This window comes from Papilio xuthus, unplaced genomic scaffold, assembly GCF_000836235.2.
Source record: "Papilio xuthus unplaced genomic scaffold, Pxut_1.1 DF827777.1, whole genome shotgun sequence".
NCBI classification, from domain to species: Eukaryota; Metazoa; Arthropoda; class Insecta; order Lepidoptera; family Papilionidae; genus Papilio; species Papilio xuthus.
This window is the reverse complement of record NW_013530872.1, coordinates 4,785,415-4,797,998: the sequence shown is the minus strand read 5'-3', so window position 1 is coordinate 4,797,998 and position 12,584 is coordinate 4,785,415. Positions and strand designations below refer to the sequence as shown.

General features: G+C 35.7%; 5 protein-coding genes across 5 annotated transcripts; 2 read left to right on the top strand and 3 right to left on the bottom strand.

Annotated features, from left to right (window-relative positions):
* Window positions 1–223: 223 nt before the first annotated feature.
* On the bottom strand, window positions 224–4,827 carry Kap-alpha1 (karyopherin alpha1). Its single transcript, XM_013309694.1, has 11 exons — window positions 4,697–4,827; window positions 3,865–4,042; window positions 3,554–3,766; window positions 3,194–3,417; window positions 2,820–2,929; window positions 2,593–2,746; window positions 2,269–2,473; window positions 1,847–1,974; window positions 1,533–1,696; window positions 1,022–1,229; window positions 224–646 (listed from the first exon to the last, which is right to left on the bottom strand). Exons 2-10 carry the CDS (start codon window positions 4,036–4,038, stop codon window positions 1,045–1,047), a joined length of 1,557 nt encoding a protein of 518 aa, XP_013165148.1. The 5' UTR covers window positions 4,039–4,042; window positions 4,697–4,827; the 3' UTR covers window positions 224–646; window positions 1,022–1,044.
* Window positions 4,828–5,254: 427 nt separating this feature from the next.
* Window positions 5,255–5,989, top strand: LOC106115619 (UPF0389 protein CG9231). Its single transcript, XM_013309054.1, has 2 exons — window positions 5,255–5,560; window positions 5,663–5,989. Exons 1-2 carry the CDS (start codon window positions 5,337–5,339, stop codon window positions 5,874–5,876), a joined length of 438 nt encoding a protein of 145 aa, XP_013164508.1. The 5' UTR covers window positions 5,255–5,336; the 3' UTR covers window positions 5,877–5,989.
* Window positions 5,990–6,289: 300 nt separating this feature from the next.
* Window positions 6,290–7,363, bottom strand: Ccdc58 (Coiled-coil domain-containing 58). The gene is made up of 3 exons (XM_013309055.1): window positions 7,197–7,363; window positions 6,800–7,072; window positions 6,290–6,475 (listed from the first exon to the last, which is right to left on the bottom strand). The coding sequence occupies exons 1-3, from the start codon at window positions 7,224–7,226 to the stop codon at window positions 6,368–6,370; spliced, it is 411 nt and encodes a 136-aa protein (XP_013164509.1). The 5' UTR covers window positions 7,227–7,363; the 3' UTR covers window positions 6,290–6,367.
* Window positions 7,364–8,053: 690 nt separating this feature from the next.
* On the top strand, window positions 8,054–9,683 carry RpL24 (ribosomal protein L24). Its single transcript, NM_001312612.1, has 5 exons — window positions 8,054–8,076; window positions 8,200–8,275; window positions 8,713–8,798; window positions 9,073–9,234; window positions 9,512–9,683. The coding sequence occupies exons 1-5, from the start codon at window positions 8,072–8,074 to the stop codon at window positions 9,648–9,650; spliced, it is 468 nt and encodes a 155-aa protein (NP_001299541.1). The 5' UTR covers window positions 8,054–8,071; the 3' UTR covers window positions 9,651–9,683.
* Window positions 9,684–10,734: 1,051 nt separating this feature from the next.
* LOC106115874 (ATP synthase subunit beta, mitochondrial) lies at window positions 10,735–12,512 on the bottom strand. The gene is given in 1 exon segment (NM_001311922.1): window positions 10,735–12,512. A coding segment is annotated over 1 exon segment (1,545 nt). The 5' UTR covers window positions 12,443–12,512; the 3' UTR covers window positions 10,735–10,897.
* Window positions 12,513–12,584: the final 72 nt, after the last annotated feature.

Below are 12,584 nucleotides of genomic sequence, written 5' to 3'. Positions count from 1 at the left end.
ATGTTTAGTAACGATTATATTCACAGATGCAAACAAAATGCATGCTATATACAATAATAAAATAAAATAATTCAACTATATTTTGTTTGTTATACCATGAGATTTCATGTCAGAGGTTCATACAAAATCGTCACATAAACATTTGTAACATCATTTTGTGACATCACTTTTATAATGGTATCAAATAAATAGGAAATTTACTGTTTAAGTTGCAATTTATGTGTTATGTTTTACATAATAATACTGTCATATAAACAATTTTAAAGAATAAAAAAAAATAATGCTTAAAACATTGCGTTAATCAACATTGTAGTGAGCAAATCATTCCATAAAGTGTTTACATTTTCACTTTTTATATCACCAATTTGTATAATACACATAAAATCTCATGGTTTACATGTATATAGCCTTTATCTACATAAGCAAAAGTAAAAGTAAAACGAGGCGAGGTTAATTATTAGCGATAAATAAAATCTAGGCTACAAACAGCGGCGTCCGGACCGAGCCTGGCTTGTCCGAGACTACGTCACCGCCCCGCCCCGCCCCGACCCCCGCTGCCTACTGCACCACTACATACAAACACACTCCCGCTTTGATTACATCGCCGGAGTCAATAGGGGCATCTATCCACTCATGGTTATATCATCTGTGTAAACAACGATATAATTATTAAATCTACCAACTTAAACGCATTTTCCACTAAGCGTGTCTCTGATAAGGATAAGTGTTTCTCATACGAAAAGCGTCACGTTGTTGGAACTAGTAGGCATAAGTCAAACTAAATTATGACAGCTCACTAGCGCCCCCCTGTCAATGTCAAAAATGTTGTGTAATTTCTTATGTCAAAGTACGTTTTATATGTTTTGACTGAACGAAGCGCGACAGCTGCGCCTTTCACAATTCCAAAAAACCTCGTTCGACTAAGAAATTTCAAATTTTGTTTGAATTTTTAAGGTAAAGTCTTTTGTGCTTATATGAGGAACGTTAACATATTTATGTAATGTGATGTAAAAATACTTACTGGTCATATTTATATTTAGTAGATTAGAAGTGGAAGCCGCCCATGGGCACGGCTTGGTCCCCCGCGAAGTGGTACTGCCCGGAGGAGGAGACGGGCGCCACGCGGCCATCCTCGCTCTCCGACCCGAAGTAGTTCTCGATTATCTCGAATGACTTTTGGTAGATGTCGAGATTCTCGTGCGATTGCAGAAATTCTATTTTGTCTAAACCTGAAAGTTAATTAAACATTTCATTAGCTTACATTTTATTTCAATTGGTTTACACATTACAAATCATCAGTGATGAGTTAACTAAATTAATGTATTAGATAGATAGATAAAGTCTTTATTCTCTGACCATAACATTTTTAACACAAACTTAAAGTTTTAGTTTATGACCTTCGGAGTAATCCTCTCCTAGTATTTAGTTCAGGAAAATAATTAATTAAGCTAATACAAATAACTCCAGCGCTTTCATAATAACGGAATAATGTGTATTTTTAGTGTTCCTAAGTGTAAACAAAGATAACATACCAAAACATTCTTCGATGAGAGTGGCGTATGGGTTCAACTGATCTGCCTGCTGTCCCGCTTTCAGTATATTGTCAAGTCCATTGAGCGCTACTTGAACAGTCTTTGAATCCGTTAAAGTTAGCAAATCACAGAGAGGTGGTATACAACCTTGTTCCACTAAATACCTGTGATAAAACATACATATCTTTTATAAAATGTATTTTCACTGCCGCAAACTCTTGGGTTAGATGTAGCTTCCTTTCTATCTGTTAGTTTTTAACATAAAAGTGATCAAAGAAATTGCTTCCTTATACTGGTATAAATTTGAAGGTTACCTAATTTGGTCCCTAGTGCCTCCACTGGTAGCATTGGTAATCGCCCACGCGGCCTCTTTCCTCGTTTTGAACTCCGCCTGCCTCAAGATCTCGATAAGCGTCGGAACAATATTCGCATCGATTACTGCCTGTAAAGAACATGCATTCAAACATGTCATATTTGGTTCAATTTCAAATATGAGAGAAGTTACAATATATAAAAAATTCGTCATCTTTCTGTTCTTCTTCTCTGGGGATGGTGGGCACAGTATGTATTGTATTTAATAATTTTACAGGTTCAAGGTGACTGCACTTCACTTTACGCCTTATCTATCTAAATTATGTTCTTTGCAATGACTCTTACGGTGTTTTGACCCGCCACTATATCTTATTCTTGTAGTTATAAACACTTTATTCCTAAAAAGCAAGATGTTCCAAGTGACCTGTATTTGCACAGCATTGCCAGCAGTGATGTTGGAGAGGGTCCAGCAGGCCTCCTTGCGCAGCGCCTCCGTGTTGGAGCGCAGCAGGGCGTGCAGACTAGGCAGCGGGTTGCAGTTCAGTACCGCCTGTGTCTGCGCGTCGTGCCCTGTCACAATGTTGCCCACCGCACGCAGCGCCGCCGACACCACGGTCGATTTGTTGTGCCTGCAATTTTAATAAGTAGTTTGGTCTACGATTTCACGTTCCTTAAATAAAATAGATATATTTTATTGGTCTAGCAAAGCTGAGGAATTTTGTCATTATGGAATAGAATCAATAGTTACATGAGTAGCTCGACGAGTCGCCTGCAGACGCCGGCGTCGATGACAGCTTGTATCTTCTCATTGGGCCCATCAGAAAGGTAGGAGAGCGCCCAGCACGCGTCACTCAGTACGTCTGCGTCCGTGTGGTGTAATAGCCGTGCCAGTACCGGGATACCTTATACAAAAATGTCTCATACATATAATATTGGTATATTCTGTGGCTTTATCGTTCTTATTATAAAACTCACCTGGAGCTACGGCTTCAAAGTTTGTGGGAGGATTTTTGCCTCTACAAAGATTTGAGAGTGTCCACACGGCATTCCTTGTCATGGATAACCTTGTATATTTATTTAAAATTCTGGAAAGCAAAATCGGTATTTTGAAACTGTTGTCGTTGAAACTACTGTTTTGGTAGAAGTAAATACCCTATGGTCACTTTGACCATACAATGAAAATCGTGCAATTTTACACAAACACCCCTACTTTTCTTTATATGTCTATAGTTCCATATATTTCGCTGCATAGCTAGCTAGAATAACAACTGCCAAACTTTGATAATTGAAGGGCCCTTCAATAAAAAGAAGACAAAGCTAGCTGGAAATACATATGTGTTGCTACTGACTCTATAAGTGGGGGTAGTACGCCAGCGGCGAGAACGGCATCCCGGCAGCGCGGCGAGTCACCGGCGACATTTCCCAGCGCCCACACCGCCTGCTCGCGCACGTCGTCGCCCGCGCCGCCGCCCACTAGCGACACCAGTGCGCCAACCGCGCCACTCTCCACCACCACGCGTGTTTGCTCCGACGTGCCAGATGCTATGTTCGTCAACGCCCATGCTGCCTCAAACTACAGACACAACAAAAGTAATGTACAAAAAAAGACTAAAGTGCACATCAAATTAAAATTTTAATACTCTGTGTATTGATTGCCCATTATAGTGTTTTATTAAACTTACTTAGAAGAAATTAACATAAATTCTCACCTGCAATGTTGGATTAGAACTATTAGTTAAAAATTCAACAAATTTAGGAACTATTCCAGTCTGTATCACTTCATCTATAGGTGGATTAGGTTCCCGACTTAGAAGCTTTCTAAATTTCTGGGTGGCTACAATTTGTTCCTGTTGGTTATCACTATATAGTGCAGCCACCATCTGTGGTGTGATGTCATCAGATGTTGAAATGTTAATATCATCCTGAAATACATCGGTTTTATATGTAAGTCTTATAATAAACACTGATCTGTTTAGATAATGAGATCTATAAATGTTATAATTCTTAAAATTCATATTACCTGCAAAGCAATGTCAGGAGCATTAGGTGCTGGTAGATTTACGTTTCTTCTTTTAAATAATTGTTGCTCTCTTTTCTGCTTGCGCAACTGCACTCCTTCCTCTTCTCGACGACGACGCAACTCATCAGCACTCAAGCCTACATTCTTGTAACGATGTTTATGACCTCCAGACATCTTTCTGTAAGAGGATTTAAAATTTGATTGATAACCCTTAAAGTATGAAACCAAACCTTAAATATCAATTCAATTTTTCTTTAAAGTTGTAGATAAATCTGTAAGATTATCAATACATTCAAAATATTTAATTTATTAATAAATAAAACATGCTCAACACTTTAACATGTAAAAATTAATCCTATTAGGTTTTAAACGGAGAAATAAAATAAGTGGCTAATATCAGCTAATATAAAAAAAAAAATTAAATTTATACCAATGATTACTGTTGTCTACTAGGTGTTTCATTCATCAACAAATAAGTATCAATCACAATATTTAAACAAATCTATATAATGTGACTGAAGGCTGAAGAAATCATAAAAAAATTATTTACAATGAAAATAGTGAATTGAATAAAATTTTGGATTAAATTAAAATTTTATATTTAACCTCAACTTAAAATTATTAAACTGTTTATAGCAGCACAGAGAGATACATGTTTGACACGATTAAGTGAAAATTTGAAGTTAAAACGCAAATTTTAAAAGAAATACAAGTGGAAAGGCAAAAAGACAATGAAAAATTAGAGCTTTTGGTTGACATGTCTGTCGCATTAACTTAGCTATTAATAATATAATTTAAAGTTCTACAAGCCAAATATAATATTATTACATACCTACTAATTGAAAAACAAATCTCTTGTAAAAATGGTATAGTCAATCCAACATCTATTTGCTGAAAACAAAAATTATTTTCTATAATTCAGTTTCAAGGCGATCACGTCATGAATAATGAATATGATACAAAGAGTATGTAAAGGAAGAGGAAAGACTGAAAAAAGAGTTTAGATCAAAGAGTAAAAATGCACAAATGGTATTGATGGTGACAGACACAGTGGAAAAAAGCAATTTTTTAAAATACAATTTTGTTTCTCAGCTCCGGCATATACTCCTCTATGTTTGTTTTTCAATATTTAATTTTGGGTTTGTAACATTCCGGTAACTAAGTTATTACAAAGTGTTATGGTTGTATTTTGAATTCGACTGAGGGAAAGTAACGAAGGGTTTGAATCAAGACAATATAAACTTCTTATATTACCATTCATTAAAGAAATCTCAAAAAAGAAAATTATTCATTTCACTTATGCTTTGGTTTATTAAAAATGTTCAATTTTCTGTAAGTCGTTACATTGCCTGACGTAAAAATTACGTAATTTAAAGTAAATTGTAAATCTGTGATCTTTGATTTTGTAAAATTTCTATCTGTCAAATAATTTTTCCGTAAATTTTCAATTTTATGTTTTGATCGACACCGAAATGGTATTTATTTCGACAATGAATAAACTTATAATTAATAGAGCTCAAATGCTTTTACTGACAAGAGGCATGTGTGTGCCTGCTGGCACTGCCGGAACAACTCCAACACCTAAAAATGAAGACCGTATAATGTCAAGAAAATTTAGACCTTCTAATTTTCAGAAAACTATTCTCGTTTGGACGAAAAAATTTAAAAGCAAGGAAGAAATACCTACATTTGTATCGTACGTAAATGTTTTAAGTTTTCTTTACTATTATGCAATATTTTATAACATTTTCCTGTTAGGTGTCATTTTCTGATCAATACAATATTACTTTTATTTCAGTGCGGAAGTGATTGATAGAGCAAGAAGTGAAGCGAGGATAAAGATATCGAATGTCTTAATGGTCCTTACTGCCCTTGCAAGTTTAGGAGCAGTATTAGCTGGTAAATCAGCTGCTAAAAGAGGTGAATCTGTACACCAAATGAATTTGGATTGGCACAAGAAGTACAATGAAGAGCAATCAGCAAAAGTGGAGGTAGCAAAGCCTACAAATTAATAATGCTTTGTTAGACAAACAGTTGCAATGCTACAATTGGTTTAGGTACAAGTTTTATTGTATTTTGTAAAGTTTTAGTTAAGTGCAGAGCTTAATAATATCTATTTATGTAATTTGTTGTTTTCTTTTATTTTTTATAATAATGACTCCAGCTGTAACTGTGTAACCATTTTCTATACAAAAAAATCTCAGGACTGATTGATAGGATATGTTAATATGCCAAAGAAAATAGAACAAAAGTAACAACCTAAAAATTAAAAATATTGTAAAATGGATTTCCATTTTATTACATCATGCAAGCACTGCAACATTATTTATATCTTCATGTTGTTTTAACTTTAGCATTGGAAAATTTGCTGCATTCAGCTAATACTAAAATGTTTTCCTGGAACTGATATAAATATAAAAAAGACTTAAAAAGCTATTCTTTACTATTTATATAACTATATACAAAATATTCCAATTGTACCCTGTAATTTAAATGTCAGTCTTCATGAATCAGTAGGCTTGTAATACGATCTACATTTCTCAGTGAACAGTTTACTTGTCTTTTCTTTAATCACTTCTTCCACACTGAGCTCAGTTTGTAAGAGACGTAACTAAAAACAGTATAAAAATATTGTAGTAAAAAAGCTGTAAACATTATGTTTAATTGACATATACAATCTTTAAGACAATCAAAAGTACTTGCAGTTTACCCTAAGGATAAAATTGGCAAGCAAAGCAAAACACATGTAAACTTAGATAATGAACAACTAGATATATTAATGATAGGGCAAAAGTAAAGTTAATATGATTTGTATTTGCTAGATTGACAAATGAATAATGTTTTTCATGGCTACACATGTTATAATGAGTTATTCCTTACCATACCATAGTAATATTAGCAGTCAATATTCATGAGAAGTCTATATTTTTAATACCTTTCTTTGTTCAGCTTTCAAATTCTTCAAAGTCTCAAAATCATCAGGATTTGTCTCTTTAGCAGATAATAAATTTTTAACACTGTCAGCAGTTGTGACGATACACTTTTTAATAACATTTTCTCTTTCCTCATGGCCCTTTTGTATTTGATGGTATAAGTCTTGACAAGCTTCTGTAGCATTTACTTTTGTTTTAAAAGACTCCGTGGGGATAGAAGTATTCAGGGTATAAACTATTTTATCATCCAACACCCGCATTTTTTTAAGGATGTCCTAAAAATAAATTGTCATAAAAGTTTTTAAAATAAGATTTTATGTTAACGACGGGCTGAATAACCTCAAACCTTAAGGTTATAAAAGCTTTATGTGATATTAATCAATATTAATAAATTCAAACCTGAAATTCTAGAAAATCCGGGCAAATCATTGCTTTGTTTATTTAAAATATTGAGCAAATACACGAAAATTTCTATCACGAAGGATAAGTCCTGCTCTGTACACTATTCTTTATCTATAAACACGGTCGGTTTGTCTTTTTCCAAAGAGAATGAAGAACGCAACATGATCTCAGGCAATCTCAGGTGTCAATACGTTAAACTAACCAACATTATGTAAAACTACAGTTGTAGCCAGTTGTAGCACGGCAAAAAAGTGCCGAAGGCAGTAGGAAACTAATGTGAAATTTTTAATCTTGGTTGTTATAGCACATCAAGGGATAGACCAGGTTAGACCTGAAAGAAAAGATGTTCAAAGATAGGGGTGTCTGTCAGGTCTCAGGTGAAAATTTCTAGCACAAAGCGAAATGTGAGAGTTTAATAAGGAAGCCAAGAGAAACTAAACCAATAACCCAACGGGGTAGAGATCACAAAACTCCATTTGGCAGGGTGGCAGGGTCCCAACACACCTCTCGCCTCTTCTACATTCTAGCGTATTTCAGTTCAGAGTCTTATTAGTCTAAAATTTTAATCTAAATAGAAATAGGTTTTGGGGAACAACATTGCAAGAAGAAAGCCAATAGAAAATCTAGTTCATAGTACCAAGTGGTACCAAGACCAAGCCCGTGCACTACAAGGAACCCGTAAAATATTGCAATATGGGTCGTAAGTGGCGCCCCCATCATTTTCTTTTGCTTTTGCCAGTTTTAGCGTTCGACCAGACATTTTGTTATCTGTTCCTGTTATTTGACGTTGTCAAATTGTCAAACAAAACATTTGTCTATGGTACTATTATGTTATCTGTTTTCTTGCTCTTTCTGTCTTGACACAAGTCAAAATGAAGTAGGTTTTGGCAATAATTTTTATATTTTCTTAAATCAAATTAATCTAATACAGTTTTTTTGTGTGAATACATATAATTAAAAGTGTAGTGTATTCTTTTCATGATGTTTGTTATATTTTCAGGATCGGACTTTGCGCCTACAGTGGTTACAAGATCTATCCTGGCCATGGAAAAACCATGGTTAAGGTAGATGGCAAGGTAATTTAATAAATTTTAACTTACTACTCTTTATATATATATATCAAACAATATAGTATTAAAGCAATGTATTAGTTGGTCTGGTATTCAGAAAGTTGATTGATTATACTTGCAGGTTATCAAAAGTTACACTTGGGTGTCATTGTCGTATTATAAAAAATAACAACTTGTTTAGGATCTATAGTCAAAGTATCAAACAGTCATTAAGTAATTATATTTAATTCAAAGACATCTAAACTAAATATTGATATAAAACCATTTATGATTCATTTGTGAACATTAGAAAAAGTTTAAAATTTAACAGAAAGTAAAGTGTAACTTATTTTAAAATATACTATATCGTTTTGTTATCTAAATTAGAAATGTTTGTATCAAGTTTTCTCCGAATATAAAATAAATTGAATTGAATGAAATTAAATGTATTTCCATATTTTCAGACCTTCACATTCTTGAATTCAAAATGTGAAGCTGCCCATCTAATGAGAAGAAATCCTAGGAAAGTGACATGGACAGTCCTTTACAGGTACAGTATACATTTTAAATGTTTAAAAATGTCTCATTTAATTTGTAATGAAGTATTTCTTAATACTTTCATCGCCTAGCCAAAGCATTTCCAGAAATTTGTGAAGCTTCATTGATTTAACTTGAAATACTACTATATATTTAAAAAAAAACTTCCATCTGTTATAAATGAGTAATGTAATGTAGAATTATTCATCATGAAACATGTCTACTAAAGTGTTCTGAGAGATTTACACACAAATTTTTGAAATATGTGTATGTTTTGATAATTATAGGCGTAAGTTTAAGAAAGGCCAAGAGGAAGAGCAGGCCAAGAAGCGTACTAGGAGGACACAAAAGTACCAGCGTGCAATTGTAGGTGCATCCCTCAGTGATATCATGGCTAAGAGGAATATGAAGCCTGAAGTGAGGAAAGCCCAGAGGGAACAGGCTATCAAGTAAGATAAAATAAAAATTAACAAATATATGTAGTCAATTTTTTACAATTTTAAGCTCAATATTAATACTAAATTTCATTTTGGAAAGCTGAACCCAACATATATTGTAAAAAGACTTCATTCATAGTCTTAAAAAATTCTTAAAAGGTTGTAGATTTGTACATGCCATGTCCAAAAAGTATTTGTCCTTTTATTATTGTTGTATAGATTGTAAAAGTAGCCTATTGTTTTAATTAAAGAATTACATGTCATAATAAAACTTTTAAATTATTTTTAGAGCTGCAAAGGAACAGAAAAAGTCCACTAAAGCAGCCAAGAAAACCACTGCTCCCCCCACAAAGGCTAAGGCGGCACCCAAAGCGAAGGCCGCTAAAGTAAGTCAGAAGTCTGCCCCGCGTGTTGGAGGCAAGCGATAAGAACTTTGGTAACAAATAAAAAATAAGAAAACATGTAATTTTTTTTCTTTCCACCCTTTTTACCTATAATTACTTCATCCAATATCCTGGACTGTAATCTAATCTATTGGTTGATGACACCTGGTGTATCCTAAATAGTAAATTAAAAGGATGTTTGTAAGGTCAACCAACCCGCAACGGTCCAGTGCGATTTGTTATGGCCGAGTTATTAGGGTAAGCTCTGAGTTCCACAGTAATGAGCTTACGACTTCATCTAAATGATTTCACAAAAAAGCAATACTTGTCATATTTTTATTGAATTAGTTATGGTAGTTTCTAACATTGAAGAAGTAACTTACCAGTGTTGAGGTATTGAAACATGTTTTTGGGTATTAGTAGTGTATCCATACAGGAAACAAAACCAACATGATTGTAACTAATAATGCCATTAACTGTATAAATAACAAAGTTCTCAGTTGATTTATTATCCAGCAGGACTGGCCAATAAAACCACATCTAAAGCTCATGTTGCTCCTATGATCGCAACCCTCTCTGCTTGTTCCTTCTGATAATTAAATATAGGCAACTCCTCAAATATGTCAAGGAACTGTGTTCACCTCACTGTTTTGGTGAATTTAGGTGGCTCTCTGCTGCTTTTTATTACAAAAAAATTAAAGAATAACAAAAACAGCTGACTTACATCCATATTTGCTTGGATCAGAGGTTACAGATGATTAGGATAACCATAGTCTAAATACAATCATACAGAGTTACATAACTCGAACTCATTTTGCGCTTACCATTTTGTTTAAAATAAAAAAGTTTAGGTTTTTTAACATTAAACTTTGAAATTAAAAATAATTCTGAATTTCAATATTGGAATAAACTGGTTATATTCCAATATAATTGAATAAAGATAAATCATTTTATAACTGTCTTTTGTTTTCTATTTTAAATATTATGTAATTTGTAACAAAAGATTGTGTAATGCAACTGAATTTTGAATAGATGTTAATGTTCCAAACAGCAATTTATATACAGTATACAAGTTCAACTGCATTTTAAAGCTGTATCAATGAAGTAAATGAAAGTCTTGTGTATATTGGTAGTTTTATTTAATATATAATGGATCACATGTACATACCATTTTCATCAGCTGATTATTTAATAATAACCTTTTTGAGGTATGCAAGTTACATTGCAATAAGTTACTGGTTTGACACTAAAAATAGATAATGATAATTCTAACACCATTGAAGACAGCTCAATTATGCGTTTTTGGCCAGTGTTTCTGCCTTTGCTACAACCTCTTCAATGGGCCCAACCATGTAAAATGCTACTTCAGGTAAGTGGTCATACTCTCCCTGCAGGATCTTAGAGAATCCCTTAATGGTCTCCTCAAGAGGTACAAGTTTACCAGCATGTCCAGTGAACACTTCAGCCACCTGGAAAGGCTGAGACAGGAATCTCTGGATCTTGCGAGCACGAGCTACAGTCAGCTTGTCCTCTTCAGATAATTCATCCATACCCAAGATAGCAATGATGTCCTGAAGTGACTTGTAATCTTGCAGGATCTTCTGAACACCTCGGGCAACATTGTAGTGCTCAGCACCAATGATGTTGGGGTCCATGATACGTGAGGTGGAATCAAGAGGATCCACAGCCGGGTAGATACCAAGCTCAGCAATAGCTCGGGACAACACGGTGGTAGCGTCCAAGTGAGCAAAAGTAGTGGCAGGGGCAGGGTCAGTCAAGTCGTCAGCGGGTACATAGATAGCTTGCACAGAGGTGATGGAGCCCTTCTTTGTGGTGGTAATACGTTCCTGCATAGTACCCATGTCAGTAGCCAAGGTTGGTTGGTAACCCACAGCAGATGGAATACGACCAAGCAGAGCAGACACTTCAGAACCGGCTTGAGTGAAACGGAAAATGTTGTCAATGAAGAGCAGCACATCCTGACCCTCCTGGTCACGGAAGTATTCAGCAACGGTAAGTCCAGTCAGGGCGACACGGGCACGCGCGCCAGGGGGCTCGTTCATCTGACCATATACGAGAGCTACTTTCGATGTCTTGTCCTTCAGGGAGATGACTCCAGACTCAATCATTTCATGGTACAAGTCATTACCTTCACGAGTACGTTCACCTACACCAGCGAACACAGAGTAACCACCGTGGGCCTTTGCAACATTGTTGATCAGTTCCATGATGAGTACAGTCTTGCCGACACCAGCGCCGCCGAACAGACCAATCTTTCCTCCCTTTGCGTACGGGGCAAGTAGATCTACAACCTTAATACCTGTTACCAGGATTTCTTGTTCCACAGACATGTCCACAAACTCAGGAGCTTCAGCGTGGATCGCAGCTGTTTTATCAGTTGGAATAGGGCCACGCTCATCAATGGGCTCTCCAATTACATTGATGATGCGGCCGAGGGTCTCAGCTCCAACAGGAATACGAATGGGCGAACCAGAGTCAAGTACGGGTTGTCCTCGAACGAGACCTTCGGTACCGTCCATGGCGATGGTGCGGACCGTGTTCTCACCCAAGTGCTGCGCAACTTCCAGGACCAGTCTGGGAGACCGGTTTTGTACCTCGAGGGCATTTAGGATAGGTGGAAGGTTATCCTCGAATTGAACATCCACTACGGCACCGATGACGGCAACCACCTTACCTTGACCCTTTCCTGCGGCTTTGGCAGCATAGTCTCGCTTGTTCGCTAGGGCTCCGGCAACCAGAGGTGTTTTTTCAGCCAGGGAATTGTTAACTACCGTCCTTGCAGCCAAAAGGCCAGCTCTTCCGGCGGTAGAAAACATGTTCGTTTTCTAAACTCGATCGAAGTAATGCACAGTAGCCCAAAAATTCGGGTTCTTCTTTTGAAAAAGTTTACGTAAGAGCCGAGCTGAGAGGTGCACCACAGAGAATGTTTGATCTTTTTTTAGTTACAGTATTTCCGTT